The sequence below is a fragment of the Molossus molossus genome, unplaced genomic scaffold (genome assembly GCF_014108415.1).
Source record: "Molossus molossus isolate mMolMol1 unplaced genomic scaffold, mMolMol1.p scaffold_m16_p_2, whole genome shotgun sequence".
NCBI classification, from domain to species: domain Eukaryota; kingdom Metazoa; phylum Chordata; class Mammalia; order Chiroptera; family Molossidae; genus Molossus; species Molossus molossus.
The window spans coordinates 147,012,702-147,040,655 of NW_023425355.1; the positions used below are offsets into that span (position 1 = coordinate 147,012,702).

Below are 27,954 nucleotides of genomic sequence, written 5' to 3' on the forward strand. Positions count from 1 at the left end.
CCGTTCCTTTTCTGGGCATGTGGGGTGCAGCCTCAGGAATCTCGGTTCTGTCTGTGGCCTTGGCCGCCGCGCGTCCTGAATTTCCGCCCCAGCTCCCGTGGGCCAGCCTGGGTCCCTCACTGCGGGTCTCCCTCCAGTTTCTCTTGGAAAGTTTGCTTCCTTCAAAGTCAGTCTCTCACCCGGACGGTGAGGCTCAGGGGCTGAGTGTCGACCCTGCACCAAGAGGTCGCCGGTTGGATTCCCGGTCAGGGCCCAGGCCCGGGTTGTGGGGTGATCCCCAGTGGGGGGCGTGCAGGAGGCGGCCAGTCCATGTTCTCTCTCATCTATGTTTCCATCTCTCTAAAATTAATAAAGAAAAAATACAAAAACAAAGGAAGTTGCTCTCTTGACCCCGAGATTAGGGTGAATCCATCCTTACGTTCTTCAACCCAACATTTTTCTGAAGTCACCAGGATGGCACAAAGCTCCTTCCGCCACACAGCTCATCCAAGTTGTTCTAACGGTGATCGTCAATGCCTTTTTTAAATGTTGAATGTATTGGGGCGCCATCGGTGAATAAAATCGTGCGGATTTTCGGGGTGCAATTCTACCACCCACCGTCTGTATATTATGGTGTGTTCACCACCCCAAGTCAGGTCTTTTTCCATCACCATCCCCCACCCTGTGAAATGGGGGCCAGCCCTGTGGGCATCCGTGGTATTTGTGGTGGTTTTTGTTTAGTGTCAGAGAGAAGGTCCACGTGATTATATTCGTGACACGCACGGCATAAACCACGTGTTGTCGGCGGTGGAGTTTGCTGTGTCTCCGTGGACCGTTGACCTAAGACTTGAGTGTGAGCTGAGGGTGGAAAGTCTCGTCTGTGAGCCGTGGTGGCCGCTGACCATGTGAAACACCAGACAGAGGCAGGTGCCACGTTTGCCATCATCCGTGGCCTCTGCGGAGCCTGTGGCTCATGGGTGGAGCAGCACAGGGAGATGCCAGGGCCCTCCCAGCACCTCTCCTTCCCCACGCTCTGTCTAAGGTGGGGATCGGAGCCGAGGGCGACCCTGCTTCTGCTGCACACTCACGAGGCCTCAACATGATCTTGTTGAAGCCGGGGGGCCGGGGAGTGATGTTCCTGAACCTTGTGGGGGGCCAGTGGGGACTCAGCACCCCACAGGCACAGGACACCCCTTCAGAGGGTCATGCAGCCCGAGGTCAGTATGTGAGGCTGAGAGACCCGCCTGAGCATCAGGGATGTTCATTCCCCCCCACACACACACACCTGTCTATCTTTGTCCTGTCTGTGCACTTACCTCTTATCTACCGAGGTATCTTCTGGCCGTTCGTCTGCTCAGCTGTGCGCTCCATCAATCATTTATTAGTATCATCTATGTTTCTATGTATCTATCATCTATCTATCTCTGTGACATCTACCTATCTATCATGTATGTACCTACCTACCTACCTACCTACCTTCCTACCTACCTATCACCTCTCTTCTATCTTCTGTCTGTCTGTCTATGCATCTACCTACCTACCTACCTCTCATTGATCTTCTATCATCTATGTATTTATCTGTTTATCTATCTATGTATCTATCATCTGTCTGTCTATCTATCTATCTAGCTACCTACCTACCTACCTACCTATGTACTTACCTACCTCTCATTGATCTTCTATCATCTATCTGTCTGTCTATCTATCTATCTATCTATCTATCTATCTATCTATCTATCATCTATGTATCTATTTATCTATCATCTATATATCTATCTCTGTCTGTATATCTGACTATCTGTCTGTCTGTCTATCTATCTACCTACTTGTCTATCTACCTACCTACCTACCTACTTACCTATGTACCTACCTATGTACTTACCTACCTCTCACTGATCTTCTATCTATCATCTATCTATCTATCTATCTATCTATCTATCTATCTATCTATCTATCATCTATCTATCTATCTCTGTCTGTATATCTGACTATCTGTCTGTCTGTCTATCTACCTACCTACGTACCTACCTACCTACCTACCTACCGCTGACTCTGTCTCCAGGGACACTTGGCAACATCTGGAAACATTTTTGATCATCACATTGGGGGGGTTGCTGCTGGATACAGTGAGTCCAGGCCAAGGACACATCAGCGCCCCCGCCCCACCCCCCGCAGAGAACCCTCCAGCCCCAAATGTCAGTTGCTCTGAGCTTGAGAAACCCTGCTCACAAGCATGAACACTACACCTCTTGCAGTTTGGGGGATACGGTGACATCACGACGTGCGGGCCCCATGCAGCAGGTGTCGCCCGGCTGGCGTGTGAGCGTGCGCAGACCCGCCGCCGCCCCTCACAGAGGAAGCTCACGGGGGCCGGGCTGCCTTGCAGACGGACACCCTGCACGCGCGCTCGGACAGAGGCCCAGGAATGCCAGGCATTTCCCTTGCACAACCTCCGTGAGCGTTGTTTGTGTGGGGAGACTTCCTGTGCTTCTTGTTCCTTTTTGCGATTGCTTATTTGATACGAGCGGGGACACCTGACAAAATCATGTGCAGAGAGGAAAACAGTCCTTCTGAAATGTCTGTTCTCTTTGCACCATTTGGAGACGAGACCATGTAAAATGGGATGTTGCTGGATTCAACGCAGTGTTCAGGGAGTTACGTGTGCGTGTGTGTGTGTGCATGTGTGTGTGTGTGTGTTTAAGATGTCTAGACAAGTGGACAGACCTGACCCTGACCCCTTTCCCCCCGGAGCTGAATTTTCATTCAGTTGATTCAGCTGGTCCAAGTTTTTAAAGGAATCTTCATGACATTATTCAAAGCACACATTCTCTTTTTTTTTTGGGGGGGGGGTGCATTTTGATCGTTGACCTATAATATACATACCATACGATGTAAGCTTTTCATGTGCTCCGTTCTGTGGTTTCTAGTTGAATTGGAGAACGGCCACACGCTCTCTTTAAATACCTTTCCAAGGCTTCACCCCTGTAAAGCAGAACATGAACTGACTATACTTGGTATGTGCGGTGACATATTTAAAAAATCAGCTTGTTGGACTGCCTTGGACATTGATATTTTATACACCGTCATTTGTAACCTGAGTTATGCAATGACCGTGTCATCCGTTATGAGAACGTCCTTATTCTGCGATCGTTGTGTAGTGTATTCATTTCACTTAATGTATCCATGTAACTTGCATTTTACCATGATCTGGACTCAATATTTCAGTAGTTGACACACGGAAACATTAAGGAAGTTATATGGTATCCTGGCCGGTGTGGCTCAGCGGTTAGAGCGTCGGCCTGCGGTACAGAGAGACCCGGGTTCGGTTCCCGCTAAGGGCACGGACCTCGGTTGCAGTTGGTCCCCGGCCCCGGTTGGGGTCGTGTGGGTGGCAGCCAGTCGATGTGCCTCTCTCATGTCTATGTTTCTCTCTCTCTCTCCCTCCTGCTCTGTCTGAAGATAAATGGAAAAATATCCATTTGCGAGGATTTAAAAAAAACAACGGTAGCTGCTGGTGTTGTCCACCTTGATTACGTCTGTGTGCCTGTGTGGACCTGGAGTCTGCCTGTGGCTTTGCAGACCTGAGCCCATCTCCCCGGGACCACAGGCCTCTTCCGAAGTCCTGCCCTGACTCTGTGTGTTCACAGCTCAGTTCCCACCAAGCGCAAAAGACTTCACAGGCAGAAATACATATAAAAAAAATCTGTTGACTCATAGCTGAGGTTCTGCTCATGTAGGAAGAGAGAACTTTCAGTTGAGGGTCAGTCAAATATAAGTGCTCCAAAGACAAAATATTGCCTGGCCGGTGTGGCTCAGTAGTTGAGCATTGACCCCATGCACCAAGAGGTCACTGGTTCGATTCCCAGTCAGGGCACATACCCAGGTTGTGGGCCCATCCCCAGTGGGGGGCGTGCAGGAGGCGGCCCGTCGATGTTCTCTCTCATCAATGTTTCTATTTCTCTCTCCTCCTCCTTTCCTCTCTCTGTAAAATCAATAAAGATAAAAATATATTAAAAAGGACAAAATATTGTCTAGTAAATACCATCACAAAATGAGGGGGTTCCTTAACTTGGATAGTGGAGGCCAATGATGAAGCAAAAAGGTGTGGAGATGGGGGGGGGTGGAGGTGGAAGAGGGCCAAGAGGAGATAAAAAATAAAATACAATTACGTAAAAATATGAAATAAAATAGAATAAAGGAAATAGAACCAAGAAAGACAAAAGGGACCAGGGAGAGAACAGCATATCAGTGCACACAATCTTGTTTCTATTGCTAGAATCTTCTTGTCTGGGAAGACTGTCTATGCTCCATAGTGATTCTTTTGTGTTATTGGAGAGAAGATTTATATATAAGTCCCAGCACAGTTAATTATTTTGCCTAAAATCATTGATGAGAAGTGGCAGTACACACCCAATTCCCAAACGAACGCCCTTCACCCAATAGAAATGTCAGTCTCTGCACAAAAAAAACCCACCGAAACAATATCCCTTCCCTCTTTGCCAAGCGCTTTTCCTACTTCCTGTCTCTTTTTGACCTGATTCCACACCGTTTTATCCACAAACCACCTTCTTCTCAGATGCTTCTATTTTTGCTCCCGAATTATCTTTTCATGAGACTGGACGTTCAAGACGAATCAGTCGCCGTGTGCTGCTTCTTACTCAACATTTTGTGCCTTGGGCCCAGCACTGTGTACTTCTGCGGTGATAAAATATTCATGATGGAAACTTCTCTTCAAAGGCTCGGTTACTTATGCTCCTCCACACCCCCTGCTTCCCCAGGCCGTTGGCCAGTGGATTGACTTTACAGCTTGGGGACTTTGATTTATAGAAAATGCTGAAAAATCACCTTGCTTGAGCAGAACCATGCGCTTTGCTGGGGACCAGGTACAATGTTGAGTGTGGAAAGGAGATACATTGTTTCATACATTGTTCCATTGTAGCACATGGAAAGGAGATACATTGTTTCATGCATTGTTTCACTGTAGCAACATGGAAAGGAGATACATTGTTTCATACATTGTTTCATTGCAGCAACATGGAAAGGAGATACATTGTTTCATGCATTGTTTCACTGTAGCAACATGGAAAGGAGATACGTTGTTTCATACATTGTTTCATTGCAGCAACATGGGAAGGAGATACATTGTTTCATTGTAGCAACATGGAAAGGAGATACATTGTTTCATACATTGTTTCATTGTAGCACATGGAAAGGAGATACATTGTTTCATACATTGTTTCATTGTAGCACATGGAAAGGAGATACATTGTTTCATACATTGTCCCATTGTAGCGCATGGAAAGGAGATACATTGTTTCATGCATTGTTTCATTGTAGCAACATGGAAAGGAGATACATTGTTTCATACATTGTTTCATTGTAGCACATGGAAAGGAGATACATTGTTTCATACATTGTTTCATTGTAGCACGTGGAAAGAAGATACATTGTTTCATGGTAGTGACGAGGAAAAGAGATACATTGTTTCATTGTGGTGTGGCTGCTTTTTGCTGGTCTTATTTCCTCTCAAGCCATCCCTGAATTCCTCTTCCTCCTTCTCATCAGGTCCATGCCGTTTTTGCAGTCTGGGGGACGCTCTTAGTCGGCCGTTTTTTACATCCTCACCCTTAGACAGACGACTTCTTCGTCTGCATTTATTGATTCCTTGTACCACTAGGGACTTGAGAGACATTCACCCATTCACCCACCAGAGGCCCCCCCAAACAAAGGTCCATTCCTCTGCTTCAACATTAGCTCTTCTCTGACCTTAGGTGGAATTCCTTGTCACCATTTTTTAAAAATGTATTGATGGATTTGAGAGAGAGAGAGACTGATTTGTGGTTCCACTCATTTATGCATCCGTTGGTTGATTCTTGCATGTGGTCTGGCCAGGAATTGAACCCTCAACCTATGCACATTGGGATGATGCTCTAACCAACGGAGCTATCAGGCCGGGGCCTCTCTTCCATCTTTTTTATTTTTCTAATATGTATTTATTGATTTTAGTGACAGGAAGGGAGAGAGAGATGAAAACATTGATGAGAGAAAACATTGATCGGCCGCCTCCTGCACGCCCCCTATTAGGGATCAAGCCCGCCACCTGGGCCTGTGTCCTGACTGGGAATCGAACTGGGACCTCTCAGTCCATGGATGATGCTGAGTCCACTGGGCCACAGTGGCCGGGCCATCTTTAATCTCATAATTTCTTCCATTGATCATCAGCCTGTGTGAGGGGTACTAGTGGGACCCATGTCCCACATCGAAGCTCAGAAAAGGAGGAGCAAGTGGAAAGAGACAGACGACGTTGTTTGGGGAGGAGGAGAGATTGGGATTCAAATGGTCCCAGGTTGCCCTGGCTGGTGTGTGCTCATGATCATAGTGTCTGCCCCCGGACCAATGCATCACGGGGTCAACTCCAGTCAAGGGCATGTACCTCGGTTGCGGTTCGTCCTGGCCCCGTCAGGTAACGCAGGAGGCAACCAGTTGATGTGTCCCTCTCACGTCAATGTTTCTCTCTCCGTCCCTCCCGCTGTATCTGAAGATAAATAGGAAAGTATCCTCAAGTGCAGATTTAAAAAAATACAGAGTTTAATGCCCTTTCCTATTTGGAGTGGTTGCGATTTTTAACTTGTCCTGCCTTTCTGTGAGCATCGTATCACTGTATTCCAGCATGTGTCAAATTTTAAAATTAAGACTCACGTGTTTAGCGGGCAACCGCGGGTCGGGGGCCTCACACGCAGCCAGGCGCACGCCCTGCGTGGGTCTGGAGGGCCGGGCCTAGAAAAGATGCGGTGAACAAATACATCAGCTTTTCTTTCCATCCAGCTCCTGTTGCTCGTGTGTGTGTGTGTTTTCTGTGAGATGATCCCTTTGCAGAAATCACGTCCAGTTTTCCCCCCGTCCAAGGGCATGTCAGAGGCGGGCGGTCACCTTTGTGTGTGTGTGTGACAAGTGCGTTCCGTTGAAGGTCGCAGGTGAGTGTGTGCACAGAGAGTACGCTGGCGTGTGGTCCAGTCCCGAGCGGCGAAACTCGCGGGCCCCTGCAAGTCCCAATCTGACCTCGTTGCTTGTCGTCCCGCAGGGACGGGGACCTTCGGACGGGTCCAGCTGGTCAGGGAGAAGGCGGCCAAGCATTTCTTCGCTCTGAAGGTCATGAGCATCCCGGACGTCATCCGGCTGAAACAGGAGCAACATGTGCACAACGAGAAGTCGGTCCTGAAGGAAGTCAACCACCCGTTTCTGGTCAAACTGTGAGTCCGCCCCCCGGGCCTGTCCCCGCTCCTTCGGAGGGTCCTCGCCGTCCGTCCCTGGGCGCCCCCCGTGGTGGGTCTGTTCCTCCTGTTCCCCTGGTCTCGCCCTCCCCGGGATGCCAAGCGGGCGGAGACGTCCCGGCCGGTGGACGTGTGCGTGCAAAGCCTCGGACCAGCGGCATCACATTTCTGAGCTCTCTCTGCTTCGGATCCCGCGGACGCGACGCGGGAAAGGCCCTGAGCTCGGGCCGGCCAGGGCCACCCAGAGCAGAGCCGCTTCTAGAAATGCTGGCCTCGGGCCTCAATGTCCCCCTGAGACCCTCTGCGACCCCTCTCCACGCTGGCTCCCCTCCCCCATCAGGGTTGGCTCCCCAGCTCCCTGCAGAACGTGAACAGGTGATTCCCTCAGATGGGTTCACTCTCATCTCTTCCTGGGCCCCCCGAGCCGCCCCACAGACCCCTCCAGTGCAAGGTGACGACCCTCAGGGGACAAACTCGCCCTTTCTCGGGCTCTGTGCCAGGGGACACTAGGGTCCTGACCCAGCCGGGTGTCAGATCTGAATGACCAGAGGGGGCGCTCTCTCTCCATCACCCGAGGGCACCGCCCACTGGTTCCCACTTCTCCCTGGGACCTGTTCTTGCTCCTCCTCAGGTCCAGGGGCACAGTCCGCTGGGTGTCTGCGCCAGCCTCGCCCCCTGTCTGGGCCCCCCCGGGCCTTACTTCCTGCCAAGGCGGGTCCCCTTTATAGCCGCGGTGGTCCGCCTCCGAGACCTCCCCAGAAATGTGCAGGGAATTTCTGAGGTGCCCAGAATCCGTCAGCGTCCTGCAGAGACATCAGGGTGGCATTTCCGTCTGCCCTGTCCCTCTCCCCTCGCTCGTCTGTCCGTTTACCAGGCCTGGAAGGTGCCCTGTGGTCGAGGCTGGGATGTGCTCTCCCCGAAATCACGCCAGGGTCTCTCTGGGGACCTCAGGCCCCTGCAAGGCTTCGTTCATGTGCCTCTCCTGACCTGTGCCCGCCTCCCCACTGCCCCTGCCTTGCGTCTCTGACGCACCTGCTCGCACGGACACAGGTGTGTCCCCCACTGTGTAGAGCATCTGACGTGGACCCCAGTGCAGGGAGGTCCACCTTGTCCACCCACAGCCCCTGCGCTGCAACCTCCGGGCCCGAAACACTGTCTGTCCCAGAGGGGGGCCGGCGGCATGTTAACCGGGCAGAGGAGACGCGGTCGGCTTTCTGTGCTCCTTCCCTTTGCGGAGCTACCGGGGTCCTCGCGCCGAAATGCAGCTGGTTGGTTCTTGCTTGCTCTCCTCTCCGCTCGGGGGTGCAAAGGGTATGATGGGTCACGCGCGCGCCACCCCCCAGACGGGAGCGACGTCTGTCTCTGCACTCGGCCGGCGGCGCAGGGACGGCTAGAAAATGCGCAAGTCGTAGACCTTCAGGAATGAGGACAAACTGCCGGTGACGCCTGTTTCTGCACAGGACCCCAGGCTGCGGGGCATTTGCAGGAAATATTTTCGCCAGGAGACAGTCCTTGATGCTATCGCTCCAGTGTCCCAGGGGTGTTCGGGGAAAGGTGGTGCGACTTCCCAGACACCCAGGCCTGGGGCAGAAGCAGGGCGTGAGTCACCGAAGGTCACCTGGAGCCCTTCCCAAGGACGACCAGGCGCTCGCACGGGGTCTCCCGCCCCCGCGGCTGACTACGAAGACCCCGAATCTGTCACGTCCTTGCAGTGACCTCGGGTGACGTTAGGAGAACAGGGACGGGAGCAAGTGGACCGAGTGTCCAAGCCAGTGCCTTAGACGTGGATGTGGAGAAGGAGCAGGACGGAGGGTGGGGTGGGGGTGGGAGTCTCTCCGGGACCCTGCATGGGTGGGGGCCGCGGTGCATCTGGTTCCCCTCATTGCGTCTTTCTGGGTTCAGGTGTCATGAGCGTGATGTTCTGGGGCCCCCACGGGATCCTGAGTGAAGGCCCCCAGTTCTGGGAATTCTACCCCTATTGTGGCTGAAATGTTGTCCTACCCCCGAAGGTACGTCCAAGCCCTGACCCCCGGTACCTGTGAAGGGAAACGTGTTTGGAAACAGGGTCTCTGCAGACGGGGTCCGTGAAGGGCCTGAGCGGAGGCCGTCCTGGGTCAGGGGGGCCTCCGTCCAGTGACAGGTCCTTGGAAGAGACAGAAGAGGAGACGCAGACACAGAGGAGAAGCCCCGTGGGGACGGAGGAGAGACGGGAGGGACGGGCCCCCCACCCAGGGACACCTGCAGCCCAGGAGCCGGAAGAGGCTGGAAGGACCCTCCTGGAGCCTCGGGGGGAGCGCGGCCCTGGGACACCCCGTCTCAGACGTCTGCTCCCCAGGACGGGGAGGGTGAATATTTGTGGTTTAAGCCCCCCAGTCTGCAGTCATTTGTCACAACCACCCCAGAAACGTGATCCAAACCTCATCACCTCCTGGACCTGGACCAGCCCAAAGGATGAACCCCAATGTTAGTTATGAAACAAAAATCCTAAAGTCCCAAGGAAGAGCTCCATGGGGCTGGAGTGGGGAAGTGTTCACGGCCAAGTCCCCGGACAGAAGCCCGAGCGTGTGCACATTGAGAAGGTTCCTGGAAAGGCAGAAGGTCGCCCACCACACCTGTGGCCAGGTCGTCCGCCTCCTCCGGGCAGGGCAGCCGACAGGGGTGTCTCTTATCCGGGCGCTGGGCTCCTGAGTCCAGGGGACGTGCATTCTATATTGTGCGCTTTTGTTTTTTTAAAAAATATTTTTGTTTATTGTTTAGAGAGAGAGGAAGGGAGAAGGAGACATAGAAACATGGATGAGAGAGAACATCGATGGGGCGCCTCCTGCACGCCCCCCACTGGGGATCGGGCCCCCAACCTGGGCATGTGTCCTGACCGGGAATCGAACCGGTGACCTCTGGGTGCAGGGTCGACGCTCAACCCCTGAGCCACACCACCACGCTGTTGTGTGCTTTTCCATCAAGTACCTAAGTTGTTTGCATCACAAAGTCCATCAGCTGCCATTTCGATGACATAGAGTTTGACCCCCAGTATCCGAATCCGTCTGTTTTTATCTTTTAAGGAGTCTGACGTCTCTGCTCCTGGTCGCTCCACAACCAGACAGTTTTTACACAACCTTGATTTTCCTGTTACCCCTCAGCTCCCAGCTGGAGGACCCCGTCCAGTGGGGTCTTTGCACACGTCATGTCCAACGGGGGATGCGTCCGAGAGACACGCATTTTCTCTTGTCACTCAATCTCCGTGGGATGAGTCGATCACCGCAACATTTTTCTGAGTTGCAATTGCAGTTTGGGGCGGGAACTGATTTAAAAATCTCTCCGCCGATTGGGGTCACGACTTCTTTGCCCACAGTAATGAAATAGCACCCGGAACAAGGCGCACCCTGGTGTCCACGGGTGTCGTGAAATGCTGAGGATCTGGGCAAATTATTGTCCGCTGTGGAGGAATTGCAGCCCTACCGGTGACGTGATTTTCTGGGTGTCTTTTGTCCAAAAAGTGTGGGAAATGAGTTTGCTGCTCGTGACTTCACAAAGGACCACAGACTGGGGGGGATTAAACAGCAGATGTTTATTTCTCCACGTCTGGAGGCTGGAGTCTGAGACCCAGCTGTGGGCAGGCTGGTGGCTCCGGAGGCCTCTCTCCGGGGCGTGTGGACGGCTGTCTGCTCCGTGTCCTCACGGGGGCGCCCCTGTGTGATCTGTGTCCTCACCTCCTCTTCTTATGAGGACCCCAGGCCTGTGGGGTCAGGGCCACCCCAGGGACCTCATTTTACCTAAATCACCTCTTCACAGACCCGTCTCCAAATGCAGCCCCATCTGAGGTCCTGGGGTGAAGGTTCAGCCTATGAATTTGCGGGCACATAATGGAGCCCATAACTCCTGGATTATGGGGCTCCTATTATAATGGACTCGTAGCAGCTGGGATTTTTCTCTGTGTTATCACTTGAGAATGCAGATCTGTTCATAAACGGGGATTAAGGTCGGCCCAGTGTGCTCCAGCCTCCTTGACCGTGGGGACCATGCCCCAGCACGAGGTACCTGGCCAGCCCCGCCCGTGGGTGGGACGTGACATGTGGCCAGGACCACATGACGAGGGACTTGTTTTAGTAGGAAAACACCATCCGTGAAGAATGTCTTCAATCCCCCAGCTGCAGACCGGCCGGTGTGGCTCAGGGGTTGAGCGTCGACCCTGCACCAAGAGGTCGCCGGTTCGATTCCCGGTCAGGACACAGGCCCAGGGTGTGGGCCCATCCCCAGTGGGGGGCGTGCAGGAGGCGGCCCGTCGATGTTCTCTCTCATCCATGTTTCCATCTCTCTCCTTCTCCCTTCCTCTCTCTCTCTCTAAAGTCAATAAATAAAAATAAAATCCCTCAGCTGGTCACTGTTTCTCTTCTAAATGTCGGTCACTTCGGCATCACCAGCTGTCTGTACCGTTTCCGGAACCCGGGGCGCGTTTTCCTGCTTCTAACCGCGGGGAAGGCGGATGGGTCACCAGGGGTGAGGGCCCCCCTCGCCCTTCTGCCTTTAGAGATGGCTGGCGTCTGACAGACGTTTGCACCCAGATCGGGGCTCTGAGTCTTGGCCCTGAGGACACCTGGGGGCAGGTGATTCTCCGGGGGGGGAGCTGTTCTGTCCAGGTAGTTGGGTGTCTACCGGCTTGAGGTCAGTAACACGCCCTCTGCTATGGTGACCAGGAAACATGTCTCTAGATGTTATCCCAAACTTCTCCAGAGGTGACGTTGTCCTTGATTGGAGACAACTGGCACAGATGGATGGGTGGGTGGATGGATGGGTGTGTGGGTGGGTGGATGGATGGGTGGATGAATGTATAGGCATATGAGTGATAGATGATATGGATGGATGAATGGATGCATGCGTAGGTAGGTAGATAAGTAGATAGATAGATAGATAGATAATTGATAGATAAATATGGATGGATAAATGCATGGATGGATTAATGTATAGATAGATAATAGATAGCTGATATGGATGGATGGATGGATGGATGGATGAATGGATCAATCAATCGATTGATTTATAGATAGATGATTGATAGATATAGAAGGATGGATGGTTGGATAGATAAGTACACAATTGATAGAAGATATAAATTGATGGATGGATTGATAGATAAATGATTGATAGATGATATAGATGGATGCATGGATCAATGTATAGATAGATAATAGATGATATAGATGGATGGATAGAAAGATAACTAGATAGTCACATAGATGATAGATAGATAGATAGATAGATAGATAGATAGATAGATTATTGATAGATAGATATAGATAGATGCATAGATAGATGATAGATACATAGGTACATAGATAGATACATAAATAGATGATTGATAGAACATATAGATGGATGGATTGATAGATGATAGATGATATACATGGAGGATGACAGGTAATGAATAGGTGGATAGCTGATAGAAGACAAATAGATGAATCCTAGATTGATTGACTGAGACCCAGAGAGGGAGCACGTCTCTCATGCTGAGGCAGGTCTCTCAGCCTCCGCCCTCTGCCATCCGGGGCTGGGCGACTGGATGGGGGTCCCCTGAGTGCTGTGGGGGGCTCAGCAGCCTCCGGGCCCCTTCCCTTGGATGCCAGGGGCTCCCCCTGCCCCACTGCCCCAGTTGTAACACCCAGCCTGTCTCCGAGCTTGACCAGGGGTCCCTGAGGGGACCGAAGCTGCCCAGCCCAGCGCACCTGCCGAGGGGTCGCGCACGAAGCTGACGTGGACATGGGGTCCCTCTGCCTTTCCGGACGCAGCCCCCGCACCTGGGCTTCACGATTTCTCCCTGTCACCAGTGTGCAGGCCCACGGAAGGGGCCTGAGCCCCCAGACCCACCGCACGGTAGCAGACCAGCGGGCGTCACCCCCACCGGGAATTACACATTTGTCCTGCACGTCAGGGAAGAAACAGCTCGGCGTCCATCACCCGCAGGACGTATCTTTCTCACGACTGTGGAAACGACCTTTTCTGATCCGCTTAGAGGGATTCACACCTTCATGGAGAGAGGCCAGAGCTCAAGGTCCTCATTCAAGTCCCCTGCCTGGGTCTGCTCCGTCTCCACCGGTCCTGCAGGTGGCTCCTTTGTTTCTCTGCAAGTTCAGGAGGAAGGAAGACCGTGTCCTGACCGTGCTCACCCTCTCTCTCCATCTCCATTGCAAAAGCAAAAGTCTAGAAACAAAAATCTAAAAACCCGTCTCCTTTTTTTTCTCCTCATCGTCTCCCACAAGGAACACAAGCGACGGAAGAAGCCAAAACGCCTCTCCAGTCCCCATTCCTATGTTTTGGCCCAAATTGATGACATCTATCGCATCACGGACACTCCACAGGGAGGTTCGGATCGTAGCGAGAGGGGGGCAGTGTGAATTCTCCAGCGAGGCTCATCGACGACAAGGGAGTCGTCTGCTGGGTGGGGCCAGGGAGGTGGGGTGGGACACGGTGGACACCAAGCAGGATGGTGCAGAAGGAGGGGATGTGGACCGAAGACAGGGTGTCCTTACAGATGGACCGTGCTGCTGTGGCCACGGCTGGGCCACCAGGGGTCTGGTCACCAGCCTGGACTCAACTCTGTTGTGGTGGCTTTGTAGACAAGGAGCTGAGAAGGGGTCCCACCCTCCCTGACTGAGCCAGGGCCCCGTCCGCACATCTGTGCACACCTGTGTCCCAGTGTCCATCCTGTGCACATGCTAACATCTGTGCACACTTGTGTGTCTATGTCCATCCTGTGCACATGCTAACATCTGTGCACACCTGTGTCCCAGTGTCCATCCTGTGCACATGCTAACATCTGTGCACACCTGTGTGTCTATGTCCATCCTGTGCACATGCTAACATCTGTGCACACCTGTGTCCCAGTGTCCATCCTGCGCACATTCTGACATCTGTGCACACCTGTGACTCAGTGTCCATCCTGTGCACATGCTAACATCTGTGCACACCTGTGTGTCTATGTCCATCCTGTGCACATGCTAACATCTGTGCACACCTGTGTCCCAGTGTCCATCCTGTGCACATTCTGACATCTGTGCGTACCTGTGACTCCGTGTCCATCCTGTGCACATCCTGACATCTGTGCGCACCTGTGACTCCGTGTCCATCCTGTGCACATGCTAACATCTGTGCACACCTGTGACTCAGTGTCCATCCTGTGCACATGCTAACATCTGTGCACACCTGTGTCCCAGTGTCCATCCTGTGCACATGCTAACATCTGTGCTCACCTGTGTCCCAGTGTCCATCCTGTGCACATGCTAACATCTGTGCACACCTGTGTCCCAGTGTCCATCCTGTGCACATGCTAACATCTGTGCACACCTGTGTCCCAGTGTCCATCCTGTGCACATGCTAACATCTGTGCACACCTGTGTCCCAGTGTCCATCCTGCGCACATCCTGACATCTGTGCTCACCGTGTCTCAACACCCACCCGTGCCCGATCCCCGCCCCTGCCCTGCCCCGCGCCCTGCATCTCCCCACGCAGCCCGGGGTCAGCAGCCGTGTCTCGCAGGTTCTGGACATGCCATGACGACCGCTTCCTGTACATGCTCATGGAGTACGTGCCCGGCGGGGAGCTGTTCAGCTACCTGCGCAACCGGGGGCGGTTCTCCAGCTACGCGGCCCTGTTCTACTCGGCGGAGATCGTCTGCGCCCTCGAGTACCTGCACTCCAAGGACATCGTCTACCGGGACCTGAAGCCTGAGAACATCTTGCTGGACAAGGACGGCCACGTCAAGCTCACCGACTTCGGCTTCGCCAAGAAGCTGGTGGACAAGTAAGTGAGCGTGAGCCCCGGGGACCCCAGGGCCACCTGTCCGCTCTCGGAGGTTCTTCTTCTTCAGGCTCCACATATCACTGAGATCACATAGAGTTTGTCTTTCTCTGTCGGGCACGCCTTCTGGGTCCATCCGTGTTGCCCCAAATGCTTGTTGCTTTCATTTAAAAAAATATATGTATTTATTAACTTTAGTGACAGGAAGGGAGAGAGAGAGATAGAAACATAGATGGGCCTCCTCCTGCAGGCCCCCTGCTGGGGATCGAGCCCACAACCCGGGCGTGTGCCCTGACCGGGAATCGAACCCGGACCTCTCAGTCCATGGGTCACACTCCATCCACTCAGCCACACGGGCCAGGGCACAGTTTCATTTTTCTGGCTGAATAATATCATTATGCATGTATGGTCATTAGCAGTACATTAAAAACGTTATACAGCCCTGGCCGATTTGGCTCAGCGGTTAGAGCGTCGGCCCGCGGACCAGAGAGACCCGGTTCGGTTCCAGCTAAGGGCACGGACCTCGGTTGCGTTTGTCCCCGGTCCTGGTTGGGGTCGTGCGGGTGGCAGCCAGTCGATGTGTCCCTTTCACATCGATGTTTCTCTCTCTCTCTTCCCCCCTCTCTCCCTGCCGTTCTATCTGGCCAACAGGTTTGGTGCAACATCCAAACATCGATCAGGGTGATCCACCACATTAACTACAATACGAAACACTTTTTCTAATTTAAATCCTGTGCATCTGAGCCAGGACGACCCCTTACGGGAAGTTCCGGGGGCCTCTCTTGGGGTCTAAACATTTCTGTCTAATGCACTTGTAGAGTTTTCCCGCGAAGAAATGAGGAAGAGAATGTGTAAAAGTGGGTGATGAAACTGTCTTGGGTTCTACGCCCATGTTTTCTCCCCTTCGTTTGTATTCCCTAATAAAACACAGGCCTTCTTTCTTATATCCCCAAGAGCCCCAGCAAACCACCTGGTGCACAAGGACCCTAAATGCTGGCAAACCCAGACAGAGCTGGAGACAGAGCGAGGGCCATCAGAACCCAGGTTCGCAACATTGTTGCTCTGCACAGTTCTAGTAATTTCCCTTCTAACCTTCCTGTTTGCCCCACACAGCCTCGTCCGGTACAAATAACCTCGTGTGTTATTTAAGGTTTTCAAGTAATCTGTTTGCATTTATTTTATTTGTTTGTGCATTTATCCTCAGGTAGAGGGGGGGGGCATCGACGTGAAAGAGACACATCGAGTGGTCTCCATCCGCACGACCCCAACCAGGGTCGGGGACACACTGCAACCGAGGTCCGTGCCCTGAGCGGGAACCGAACCCGGGACTCTCTGGTCTGCAGGCCGACGCTCTCACCGCTGAGCCCAACCGGCCAGGGCTCATGTGGTTTTATAAAATAAAACAGAGGCCGATCATTTCACTAACGTAGCCTGTCAAGGGGGGGAGGGTCGCCGTGAATTTCTGCTCCGCGGTGTTTGAAATCCAAGGTGGACCTGATCCTCACTGGGCATCTCCGACGGGGCATTAAATTTGCATCAGAAATACGGGATCCGTAACCTTTGCAGTCGCTCAAGTCCGTTCACGGCCTCTAGCTCCCCCCACAACACTTACATCTTTTTTAGTAACTGCATTGAATATCATCGAAAAAGTTGCATGTTTTTTTGTGTGTGTTTGTTTGTTTTAATGAATAAAATGAGATGAAAATGTCCGATCCTCAGTACATTTCAAGTGCTCAGGAGATACAGGTGCTCAGTGGTTCATATCCAGACCTGGGTAAGGGGATCATTGTATTCCTGCTCTTGTAGAAATATCTATATTTATGGGAACTGTGCTTTGGGGCAGTTTTGGTTGTTATTGTTTTGTTTTCCTTTATTGATTTTTGAGAGAAATGAAGGGAACAGGAAAGAGAGATAGAAACATCGATGAGAGAGAACATCGACTGGCCGCCTCCCGCATGCCCCCCACTGGGGATGGGCCCACAACCTGGGCATGTGCCCTGACCGGGAATCGAACCGGCGACCTCTTGGTGCAGGGTCAACGCTCAACCACCGAGCCACCCCGGCTGGGCTGGGATAATTTTATACCAAATTCCTCATCTGTCTGTTACTTTGTAGAAAGGGGCCATCCTACAAATTTTTTCGAATGCAGTTAAGTGTTCCCATATAAAATTTCATTAATTACACTGCCAACAGCAAAGCCGATAAAAACAAGGTATTTTTGCATAGCGCAGGGAGGACTTTGGTTTGGTGTGGTTTTTGCTTTTTGCCTTCAAGTAGGATTTAGAACATCGATGCTGCCCCCTGCTGGCAGCACCTGGTATTAGGGCACCTGTATCCTTGGCTTATTTCTAATTCCTTTCATTCCGAAGTCCGAGTCCGGCGACGCAGACACAAATTGCTCACAAGTTCACTTGATTAGAAGTTGGGCAAAACCAGGTTCTTACCCAGAAAATGCATCACGTTGATTTAAGATGAAATGACTGGAGTCAGGTTAGTGTATAACACGCAGCAATTAAGTCACTGGACGAATTGGTTGGATCTTGATGTATCGCTTTTGCAAACACAACGTCATCTCCCTAATCACGGGGAGTGTCGCTCGGGGCCAGGCCTCGCGAGGGCGTTGTCCCAAGCCCAGGGTGACGGCCACCCTTCTGGCTGACGACTCAAACACCAGGCAGGGTTTGTGCCCAGACATCGAATGCTGGGGGGCTCCCTGGGCTCCCCACAGCTCAACACAAAAGAGACAGAACAGAGAGCTTGCTCTCGAATCATATATTTGAACACACCGCTTGGAGAAGTGTGTTTCTCACATTTGCTCACGGCGTGAGGTGGAAGATATTTGAGCATGTGGTGACGAAATACCCTCCTCACCGTCTGAACTTATTTGCTCACGGGGACGTCATGTATGAAGCTTTGTCTAGACTTTCTCTCTTCTCACTTGATTTTACAAAACTCGTGTTTTCTCAGAGTGATGTTTCTTATGCACGTATGAAACTGGTTTGCATACACACTCCCCCCCATTTTTAAATAAGTTTTAATTACAGTTGACACACAATGTTATATTAGTTTCAGGTGTACACCCATGATTAGACGTTGCTGCATAAATTGCTAAGTTATGATCCCAATGAAGGTCACACCCATCTGATACCATACGCAGTTATTAACATATGATTGACTATATTCCCTAGTCTGCATTTTATATGCACATGAGTGTTCTGCAACCACCGATTTGTGCTTCTTAATCCCTTCACCTTTTCCACCCATTTTCCCCAAACCTCTCCATCTGGTAATAATCATGTTCTTGGTATCGATACGTCTTTTTCTGTTCTGCTTCTTCATTTATTTTATGTTCAGATTTCATTGTTGATATGTGTGTAGTTATTGCCATCATCGTGTTCCTATTTTTTACCTTTTTTTTTTTCTTCTTCTTCTTCTTCAAGAAGACCCTTCAACATTTCATATAATCCCGGTTTGGTGGGGATGAACTCCTTTAGCTTTTTCTTGTCTGGAAAACTCTCGCTATGCCCGTCGATGCTAAATGACAGCTTTGCAGGGTATAGAGTCCTCTTGCTTGTAGGTCGTTGCTTTTTACCACTTTGAATATTTCTTGCCGCTCCCGTCCGGCCTGCAACGTTTCTGTTGAGCAATCAGCCGACAGCCTTATGGGAGCTCGCTACCTTACGTACTATGTTCCGCACAAAACCTGCTGAAAGATTTGGGGACAGAGTAGAATGATTGTTTATTTTCCACAATGACTAAAAGGAGCCACGGCTGCTGTTTTATTGGATTGCATGAAGAGAATAACTAGCTCTGCTTTGCTGATACAGTTTTCTTCGTCTCTGAAAGGTCGTTGCTAGTTTTTCCATTGTTGTTTTATACACTCGGATGTTACATTGAACACTGTCTTTGAATTCTTGTTTCTGGCCTCCCGCTAGGCATCACGTCTAAACCCCTATTTTCAGTTGTTTCCTATTATTTTCAAACACAGACAAAAGTAGAGAGACAAGCCAGGCTGGTGCGGCTCAGGGGTTGAGCGTCGACCCTGCTCCAAGAGGTCCCCGGTTCGATTCCCGGTCAGGGCACATGCCCAGGTTGTGGGCCCATCCCCAGTGGGGGGCGTGCAGGAGGCGGCCCATCGATGTTCTTACTCATCCATGTTTCCCTGTCTCTCCCTCTCTTTCCTCTGACTCTAAAATCAATAAAGAAAACAAATTTTTTTTAAAGTCGAGAGAAGGGTTTACTTACATTGAATCTCTGGCGACCTATCAGTCAGCTTCCATACATATCAGATCTCTGTCCCCTTATTTGATCTTTCTACTCCTCTGATGTTGTTTCTGGGATTATTTTACATAAAGAAATCAATAAAGCAAACACCCACCATCCTGTCTGTTGGAAAACTGAAGACAAAAGTTGTGAACATCCTCTCACACCCCTTCCACAGGCAAATTCCCCCCCCAATGTCACCAAGATGTGTTTTTCTTCCCTGCCGAGGGGAAGCTCACCCAGGTCCACGTGGCATTGGGTTGATTCCTCCCTCAGCGTTATTTCACCCATAAAGTTCACCTCGAACCTTTCTTCTCCCTTGTTTGCCACACACTTGACAAGGACCTGGGTTGTTTGCCCCATCGGGGAGCCCTGCAATCTGCAATTCGATGGTTTGCCGCCTCGCGTTCTCATTTTTCTTGTTTCCTGTCCCTCCTACGTCTTGCAAACTGGTGGTTACATCTATGGGCCGGATCAAACCCAAGGTCTCCCCCCACGTTATCTTTTGCATCCTAGCAAGAGGCATCTGGGCCCTCATTGACCGGCCCTAAGTGAGGGGACACGGTTGCTCAATGGGTCCCGCTGTTACCCCTCGTTCACATGATTACTCCCATCAATGCGTCTGTGCATTTAGGGTTCAGCGATGGTGGTGGCCACGCTCTCGCTTTCCCTGACAACGGCCAAACGGTGACCTTCTCGCCCTTGGCTGCCCCTCCTCCCCTTCTTAGTAGCAGTTCTCCCCAAACAATCCACTTGCCCTCATCGGCCCTGGGGTGACCTTGAAATGCTGTCTCTGATGAGATGCCCGGTTCCTTCTTTCTCTTTACTGAGGGGCTTTCAAAGCCATGACCTGGGGTGCTCGTGACCTCAAGGGCTGCCTGTGCTTATTTGTTTGTTTATTTTTCAATGACAGTTGACACTCGCTGTTGCTTTGCATTGGTCTCATATACTTTAGGAATAGACAAGCATATATTTTACATGGTGGTTCCCCTGATATTTCCAGGACAAAGGGCCAATGTGTTGTTGTTGTTGTTTTAAATATCGCTTTTCAGTCAGTAAACACGGGGTCCTGCCACATTTCCACAGCTGCCAAGGGCTAGTCCCTTCCAAGTTTCAGGCCAAATTTATTTCTGTGAGCGAGAGTCTCCTTGATAGGAGCACCACGAAGCAGCAGGTAGGAAAGAGAGGAGCCTCTGGGGTGACTCGTCTTCTCGGTCGGGCCCATGAGACGGCTGAGCTGGTGAGCTTGGGTTGTTATTGCTTTTGCATGCCTGGCTTGGCTCGTGTGTGACATAGAGTTGTTGGTGAGATTGCCTAAATCTGCTCGTGGGGAAGTATTTCCTTCCAACACATTCTAGCACATGGTTGTGACTGAGGAGACTAGGGGTGCTTCTGACTCTATCATCATCACCAGCACCATAATTTATATTCTCATTATCACTGTCGTTATCATTATTATTAATGTTATCAATATCCTCACCATCATCACTACCATCACTATCATCATTATAATCACCATCATCATCATCACCATCACCACCATCATCATCACCATCATCACCCTCATCATCATCATTATCACCATCATCACCATCGTCACCATCACCATCATCACCATCATCATCATCATCATCATCACCGTCACCATAATTATCACCATCACCACCATCTTCATCATCACCATCACCATCATCACCATAATTATCACCCTCATCATCATCACCCTCATCATCATCATTATCACCATCATCACCATCACCATCGTCACCATCACCATCATCATCATCATCACCATCATCATCACCATCACCATCATCACCATCATAACCATCATCATCACCATCACCATCACCACCATAATTACCATCACCATCACCATCACCATCATCACCATAATTATCACCCTCATCATCATCACCCTCATCATCATCATTATCACCATCATCACCATCACCATCGTCACCATCACCATCATCACCATCATCACCATCATCATCATCACCATCACAACCATCACAATCATCACCTCACCATCATCATCATCACCATATCATCACCATCACCATCATCACCATGATCATCACCATCATCACCATCATCATCATTATCACCATCATCACCATAATTATTACCATCACCATTATCACCATCACCACCATCACCATCATCATCACCATCATCATCACCACCATCATCACCATCATAATTAATACCATCTTTACCTTTGCTATGCCCTGAATTGTGTCCCTCCAAAATGTATGTATCAAACCTTTAACCCCCAATGTGACTGTATTTGAAGATAATGTTTTTAGGAGGCAATAACAGTTAAAAGAGGCCATGACAGTGGGATCTTAACCCCATAGAATTGCTAACTTTATAAAAATGTTTGTTTCTGAATTCTGGAGGCTTGAACTGTACGATCGGGGTGCCGGCCAAACCCTGATCGAATTCCGTTCCTGGATTATGGGTGACTTCCTTCTCAGTGTGTTCTCACGTGATATAGGCTTCCCCCCTCTGTCTCTTCCTCTCTGTCTCTCTCTCTCTTTTTTCATGAGGACACCAGTCATTGAATTAGTCCCACCTCAATCCAGTACGGCCTCATCTTAACGCGATTACGTCTGTAAAACCCTATTCCCAAGTACAGGCGTCTGCGGTTTAGGACTTTGGGGGGAGCACCATTCACCCCCTACGGATGACGTGGAAGGCAATGGTGGGGATTAAGGACACATGAGCTTGGCCGTCTCTCCTTCACGGAGAATCTTGTCTCCCCTGGGCTCACTGGATCGCATCCCTGCCCGGGCGGAACAAGTATCAGCGAGCAAGCTGAGAAGGGTGTTGTTACCTTGTGTTCCCTCCAAGAGCCAAATGAGCCCAAGGCGATCAGACCGGGCTCATGGATAATTCAGTCTCCACCAAGCGGCGGTCTGTCAGGGACACCAGGGCTGTTAGTCTTCACATATTTACTGCAGTCTGGAGCTCTTTACAGCAGAGTCTGACTTTCTGCAAATCCCAGAAGATGACAGGCCTTTTCGGGAATCTTCTCCTCGAGCAAGAGGTCGGGCTGCCTGAGCAAGTTGCAAACTGGAAATGTATACAGCCCGGGCCCCTTACCGTAGGGGGGAGCCAGAAAATAAACCCAGCTCTCCAAATGTAAGCGGAGACCCCTTATCTGAGGCAGGTCGAGTTACCTGCGGTCACCTCCACCTGCTCTTAATATCAACCAGGAGCTGGGCTCCCAGGTACATACCTGGGTGAGCTACCAGGTGTACAGTCTAATGATTAAATACACATTCTGAAATGATTGTCACAATCAAGCTCGTTAACCCATCATCACCTCACCCAGCTACCGTTCTTCTGTGGTGGTGAGAACTTAGCCAATTTCAAGTCTATGATACAATGTTTTAAGCTCTGTCACCTTAGATTACATTACATCCCAGAATCTAATCATCTTATACCAAAAGGTTGTACCCTTCAACTAACATCTCCACATCTTCTCCTCCCCACCACCCCTATTTCTATGAGTATTACTCTTTTATAAATGTTTTTTTTTTCTTTATTGACTTTAGAGAAAGAGGAAGGGAGAGGGAGAGAGAGAGAGAAACATCAACGAGAGAGAACATGGACTGGCCACCTCCTGCATGTCCCCCACTGGGGATCAGGCCCACAACCTGGGCATGTCCCCTGACCGGGAATCGAACCAGCAACCTCTTGGTGCAGGGTCGATGCTCAACCACTGAGCCACACCAGCTGGGCGAGTTTTACTCTTTTAGAGTCTGCATCTAAGCAGGAATTTTACAGTATTCGTCTTTCTGTGCCTGGCTTAGTTCACTTATTAGCGTATTGAATGCAAGGCCCATCCATATTGCTGTGAATGGCAGGCTTTCCTTTTTCCTGGCTGAATAATATTCCTTTGTGTGTATTGTGTGTGTGTGTGTGTGTGTGTGTGTATGTGTATGTGTATATATATATATAGCATTGGTATCCATTCACCCATCCATGGAGAGCTAGGTTGTTTTTATATCTTGACTATTCTGATTAATGCTGCAATGAATCTTACAACTAGACATTTCTACCTTCGTTATCTTTTTCCAGGTGAGAGGTTGTTAGCAAAATTCTTCATGTCCCGTTATACAAAGTAGGAGAAAATTCAGTCAGTCTTTAATTTTTCCATAGAGCCTAAAAGTTAAAGATGTTAACAGGAACATCTCGAATCTGTAGATGTTAATGAAATATTGCAGCTCTTTTTAAGTATCGAGATAATTCTTTATAAGGGGAAGAAAGGAACTGTTTCCCCTATCTGTTCTGAGAAAGAGACAGTCCAAGGCAGTACAGAAAAGGGAGAATCCCAATTTAAAAAAAAATAATTACCAGTCAAATAATCAGACAACTCCACCATCCTTCTGGGTCCCTCTTGGCTGTTCACCCAGCTGTCCTCTAGGTGGAGCTAGAGGCTAATTTTTTTTGCAAATCATGGCTCAGCTGCGCAGAAAATCCACCCAGAAGCCCTCTCTCTGCCCCCTTTAAACCCCCAATTTCCCATGCCCCTTAATGAGAGAGGCCTCCGGTGCAATTAAATGGACAACGAACCCACAAAAGCGTTGCAAACCCTTCAAACCTTTGCAAGAGCAGGTGGAAAAGACAGCGGTACCTTTCCCCACGGAGCAAAAGCACTTGCTGATTTATGCACATCAAGTAGCTGTGGGGTCCTTACGGGGCGCACGGAGACAGTTATTGAGGAGATGCTTCACTCATCCTGTTTAATATCATTTTCTGGGACGGCAGGCATCGTGGGTTCCGGGAGCAAAAAGCAGCAGGAATAACAGATCGCAAATTAGACTCTATTGGGGTAATGGTGTTTGCAAGGGAAGAGGTCGGCTGAGACAATGTTGCCGTCTTGATCCAAGGGGCGGGGATACTGTATCCGTTGTAATCAGCTAAGATACTATGTAGCATCCAGTGTTCATGCTTCTCCCGCGAAGGAATATGATTTTTTTATTTGGTGTTTTTCTGTGTGTGTGTGTGTTCATGTTTTTGTTTTTATTGCCCATTCTGACAACACAGTCATTAATTTTTTTTAACAACAAAAAAGTCACCTTTCGCAATTATTTTACCCAATGAATACACATGTTGAAATAGATTTCTATTTTGTTTTGTTCTGAGGCCGGTCTCTTGTATACAGCAGATACATGGGTCTTGTTTTGTTGTCTATTCTGCTACTCTTTGTGTTTTGATTGGAGAAGTTAATATATTTACATTTGCAGTGGTTATTGGGAGGTACGTAACGTAAGACATAGGGGCCTCTGGAAAGTATGTGTTTTGTTTTTTCTTAAATTTTTTTTTTCCTTTATTGATTGTAGAGAGAGGAAGGGAGAGGGAGAGAGAGATAGACACATCGATGAGAGAGAACATTGGCCGCCTCCTGCATGCTCCCCACTGGGGATCGGGCCCACAACCTGGGCATGTGTCCTGACCGGGAATCGAACCGGCGACCTCTTGGTGCAGGGTCGACGCTCAACTGGCTGGACCCCGGCCGGACAGTACATGATTTTTTAAACACTATGCTGCTAATCTGAAACAGACACAGAATAATATTGAATGTAAACTGTAATTGAAACATTAATATATATATATAATAATCAAATACTTGTATAAGTCAGGGATTTTTATTTTATTTTATTTTCCGATGACAGCAGGTGTGCACCATTATTTTATATTAGTTTCAGGTGTGGTCAGACACCTAGGTCTTCGGTGCTTCTAACAGGGACCCGTGCATTGTCCAGCCCCGCTGACCCGTGCCTTCTGTTCTCCGCCCCAGGACCTGGACCCTCTGCGGGACGCCCGAGTATCTGGCACCTGAAGTCATCCAGAGCAAGGGCCACGGCAGAGCTGTGGACTGGTGGGCCCTGGGGATCCTCATATTTGAGATGCTTTCGGGGTGAGTAACGGCTTCTGAGGAAACTGGGGGTCACACTCTCCGTCCTGCTCCCTTGCCCTGCTCTGTGAACCCCTGGGATGGTGCATTCAGCTTGCAAAGTCTTGGGGTACAGTTCCCTTGCAAATTGCACTGCTGACTTTGGCGGTGCCCCAATAATGGAGCTGGCTTCCTACAAGCGAAACCACAGCCCGGTTTGTCGAACAGGTACTGGGCACATCTGTCGGGCTTTGACCCGTGTCTAAATGCCCCCCTTTCTTCTGTGGGTATCGTCTTCACCTTCTGCGTGGACTTTTGGGGAGCTGGGTAAGGCACCTCTCCCTGTGTCCCCTGCCCTGAGCCTCCGACACGCTGACTTTACTCCTAGTTACGGCGAATCCCAGACACACACGGCTCTGTACCTGTCAGATGCAGGGAAAGTCCACAGATTTGTACCCACGCCTCCCATGCACTTGGAAAGAAAAGTGGAATGAGGCATTTTTCTGCATGGATGGTGTGGCCAGCGTGGAGTCTTTGAAAATCTGTATTTATTTTTCTGTCTGTCTGTCTATCAATTTATCATCTATTTTTCGATTATCTCTGTTCATGTATATATTATATATCCATCTATCATTTCTATCATCTATTACTTATCATTTATTTAGCTACCTATCTGTGTACGTATCTAGGTATCTCTCTATAATCTGCCTATCTATGTATTTATTTATATATCTATCTATCATCTGTATACCTACCAATCTACGGTGTCTATCCACCCACCTCTCTCTTTCTATCTATCACCATGTATCATCTATTACCTATTATCTACCTACCAATGTATCTACTTATCTATCTATCCACCCATCTATCATCTGTTTGTTTATACCTCTGTTTACCTATTTGTTTATTCAATGTCCATTCATCTATCCATCCATCATTTATCCATCCATGTAGCAATTATCTATCTATCTATCTATCTATCTATCTATCTATATCTATCTATCTATCTATCTATCTATCTATCTATCTATCTATCTATATCTATCTGTCTATATGTCTGTCTGTCTATCTATCTATTCATCTATCTATCCATCCATCTATCTATGTATCTATGTATCTATCTATAAATCTATCTATTACCTATCTATCTATCTACCTATGAATCTATCTATATCTATCTGTCTATATGTCTGTCTGTCTATCTATTCATCTATGTATCTATCTACCCATCCATCTATCTATGTATCTATCTATGAATCTATTATCTATCTATCTATCTATCTATCTATCTATCTATCTATCTATCCATCTGTCCATCCGTCCATCCACTCATCTGTCCATCTACCTACCTACCAATGCTCTCTACCACCTATGTATCTACCTATTTATCCTTTAGAATTCACCACTACTTTTGACTCAAATATCTCTAGCAACTCACACGGAACCACATTCCCTACTCTACACTCCAGCCCGGGGAAGTTCCCAAACAACAACAACAACAAAAGTTAAAATACATGAGGCAGAGAGTCAACCCATCAACACGATGCAATGATTGGAAATAACACCCAGGGTGACCAGGCCCCAGCCGCACGCCTTCCTGCTGTGGCGTTACTGACCGCTAGAGGGCAGTGTTGCCTGACGAGAATTTAGTCCAATGCAGGCGGGTCCCCGTTTTGTCTGTATTATTTTATTATTAGGAGGGAATATGATATTACAAATATAACAGCAGGCAATATTGCTACTCAATACAAATTACAACAGAGTACCCTGTGGAACATAATATTAGTCATGGACTTTAATACCAAATCTTTAAAATAGAATACATTCGGATACGTAACGACGATTATATCAGGACTATTATAGAAATCATTAGAGTTATCAGGATATGATTAAAATAAGACATCTTATGATATCAGAATCTATTATAGTATTAGAAAATAGGATGTTTCTGATACTCTATTAGCATAATGGACAAGGAAACAATAGCATTAGAATTTCATTTATACTTTGGCTACAATTATGTCTATGTATAAACTTACCCAAAAGAATAATAATGTCAATGACGAGCACACGTAAGATGTTAATGGAAGAATAGCTGTCCTTCATAGAATTAAAAATATTCAGTGACAAGCATGGTTTTGTTTCATATTTTTGCTAATCTCAAATTCATCTGCTAAGTAGCTAAGTATCCTGCCTGTTTGGTTTTTATTTTTTTTTATTTTTTGGTTATTATGATTGGTAGGTTGTTTAGGTTGAGCTCTATGAAGAAAATGCTTCCATATTCAGATTTGTCGTCAGAAAAGGGAAAAAAAATCAAGGCCCTCATAAAAGTCTTGCGTGGGCCTTGAGGAACCTCAGGGTTCCTTGGGGCAGCACTTTGAGAACCACGGCCATCATGCCTCAGAAAGGTTGTGCGGAGATGACTTTTGATTCTCCGCTGTCCCCTGACCCGTGCCCAGCCCGGGGCTTTGTTCTCCGTACTTTTCCTGGCTCCCGACTTTGGTCTTGCCTCTCCAACCTCAGGCACCCCACTTTTTTCCCACCCTGAGAAGCGCAGATTTTGTTATTTCATGCACATGTACATGGCCAAGGATCTTGGAGGGAGAGGTCAAACCGGGGTGAAATGAAAGCACCCCCCCCTTTCTATGATCACCCAAACTGTCCCACGCGGAGCCGTGATGTAGCATCAGGCAGATTTGGTGCATCAATTTATCGTGTGGGTTCCTCGTGGCCGTGGGCCTT

General features: G+C 49.2%; 1 protein-coding gene across 1 annotated transcript in view; it reads left to right on the forward strand.

Annotated features, from left to right (window-relative positions):
• The window catches only part of PRKX (protein kinase X-linked), a 50,265-nt gene that overhangs the window by 14,396 nt on the left and 7,915 nt on the right, over positions 1-27,954 (forward strand). The window contains exons 2-4 of the mRNA XM_036271718.1: positions 7,061-7,229; positions 14,778-15,041; positions 25,117-25,236. Of these exons, the coding sequence (XP_036127611.1) occupies positions 7,061-7,229; positions 14,778-15,041; positions 25,117-25,236 (553 nt within the window). The remainder of the gene's footprint in view (positions 1-7,060; positions 7,230-14,777; positions 15,042-25,116; positions 25,237-27,954) is intronic.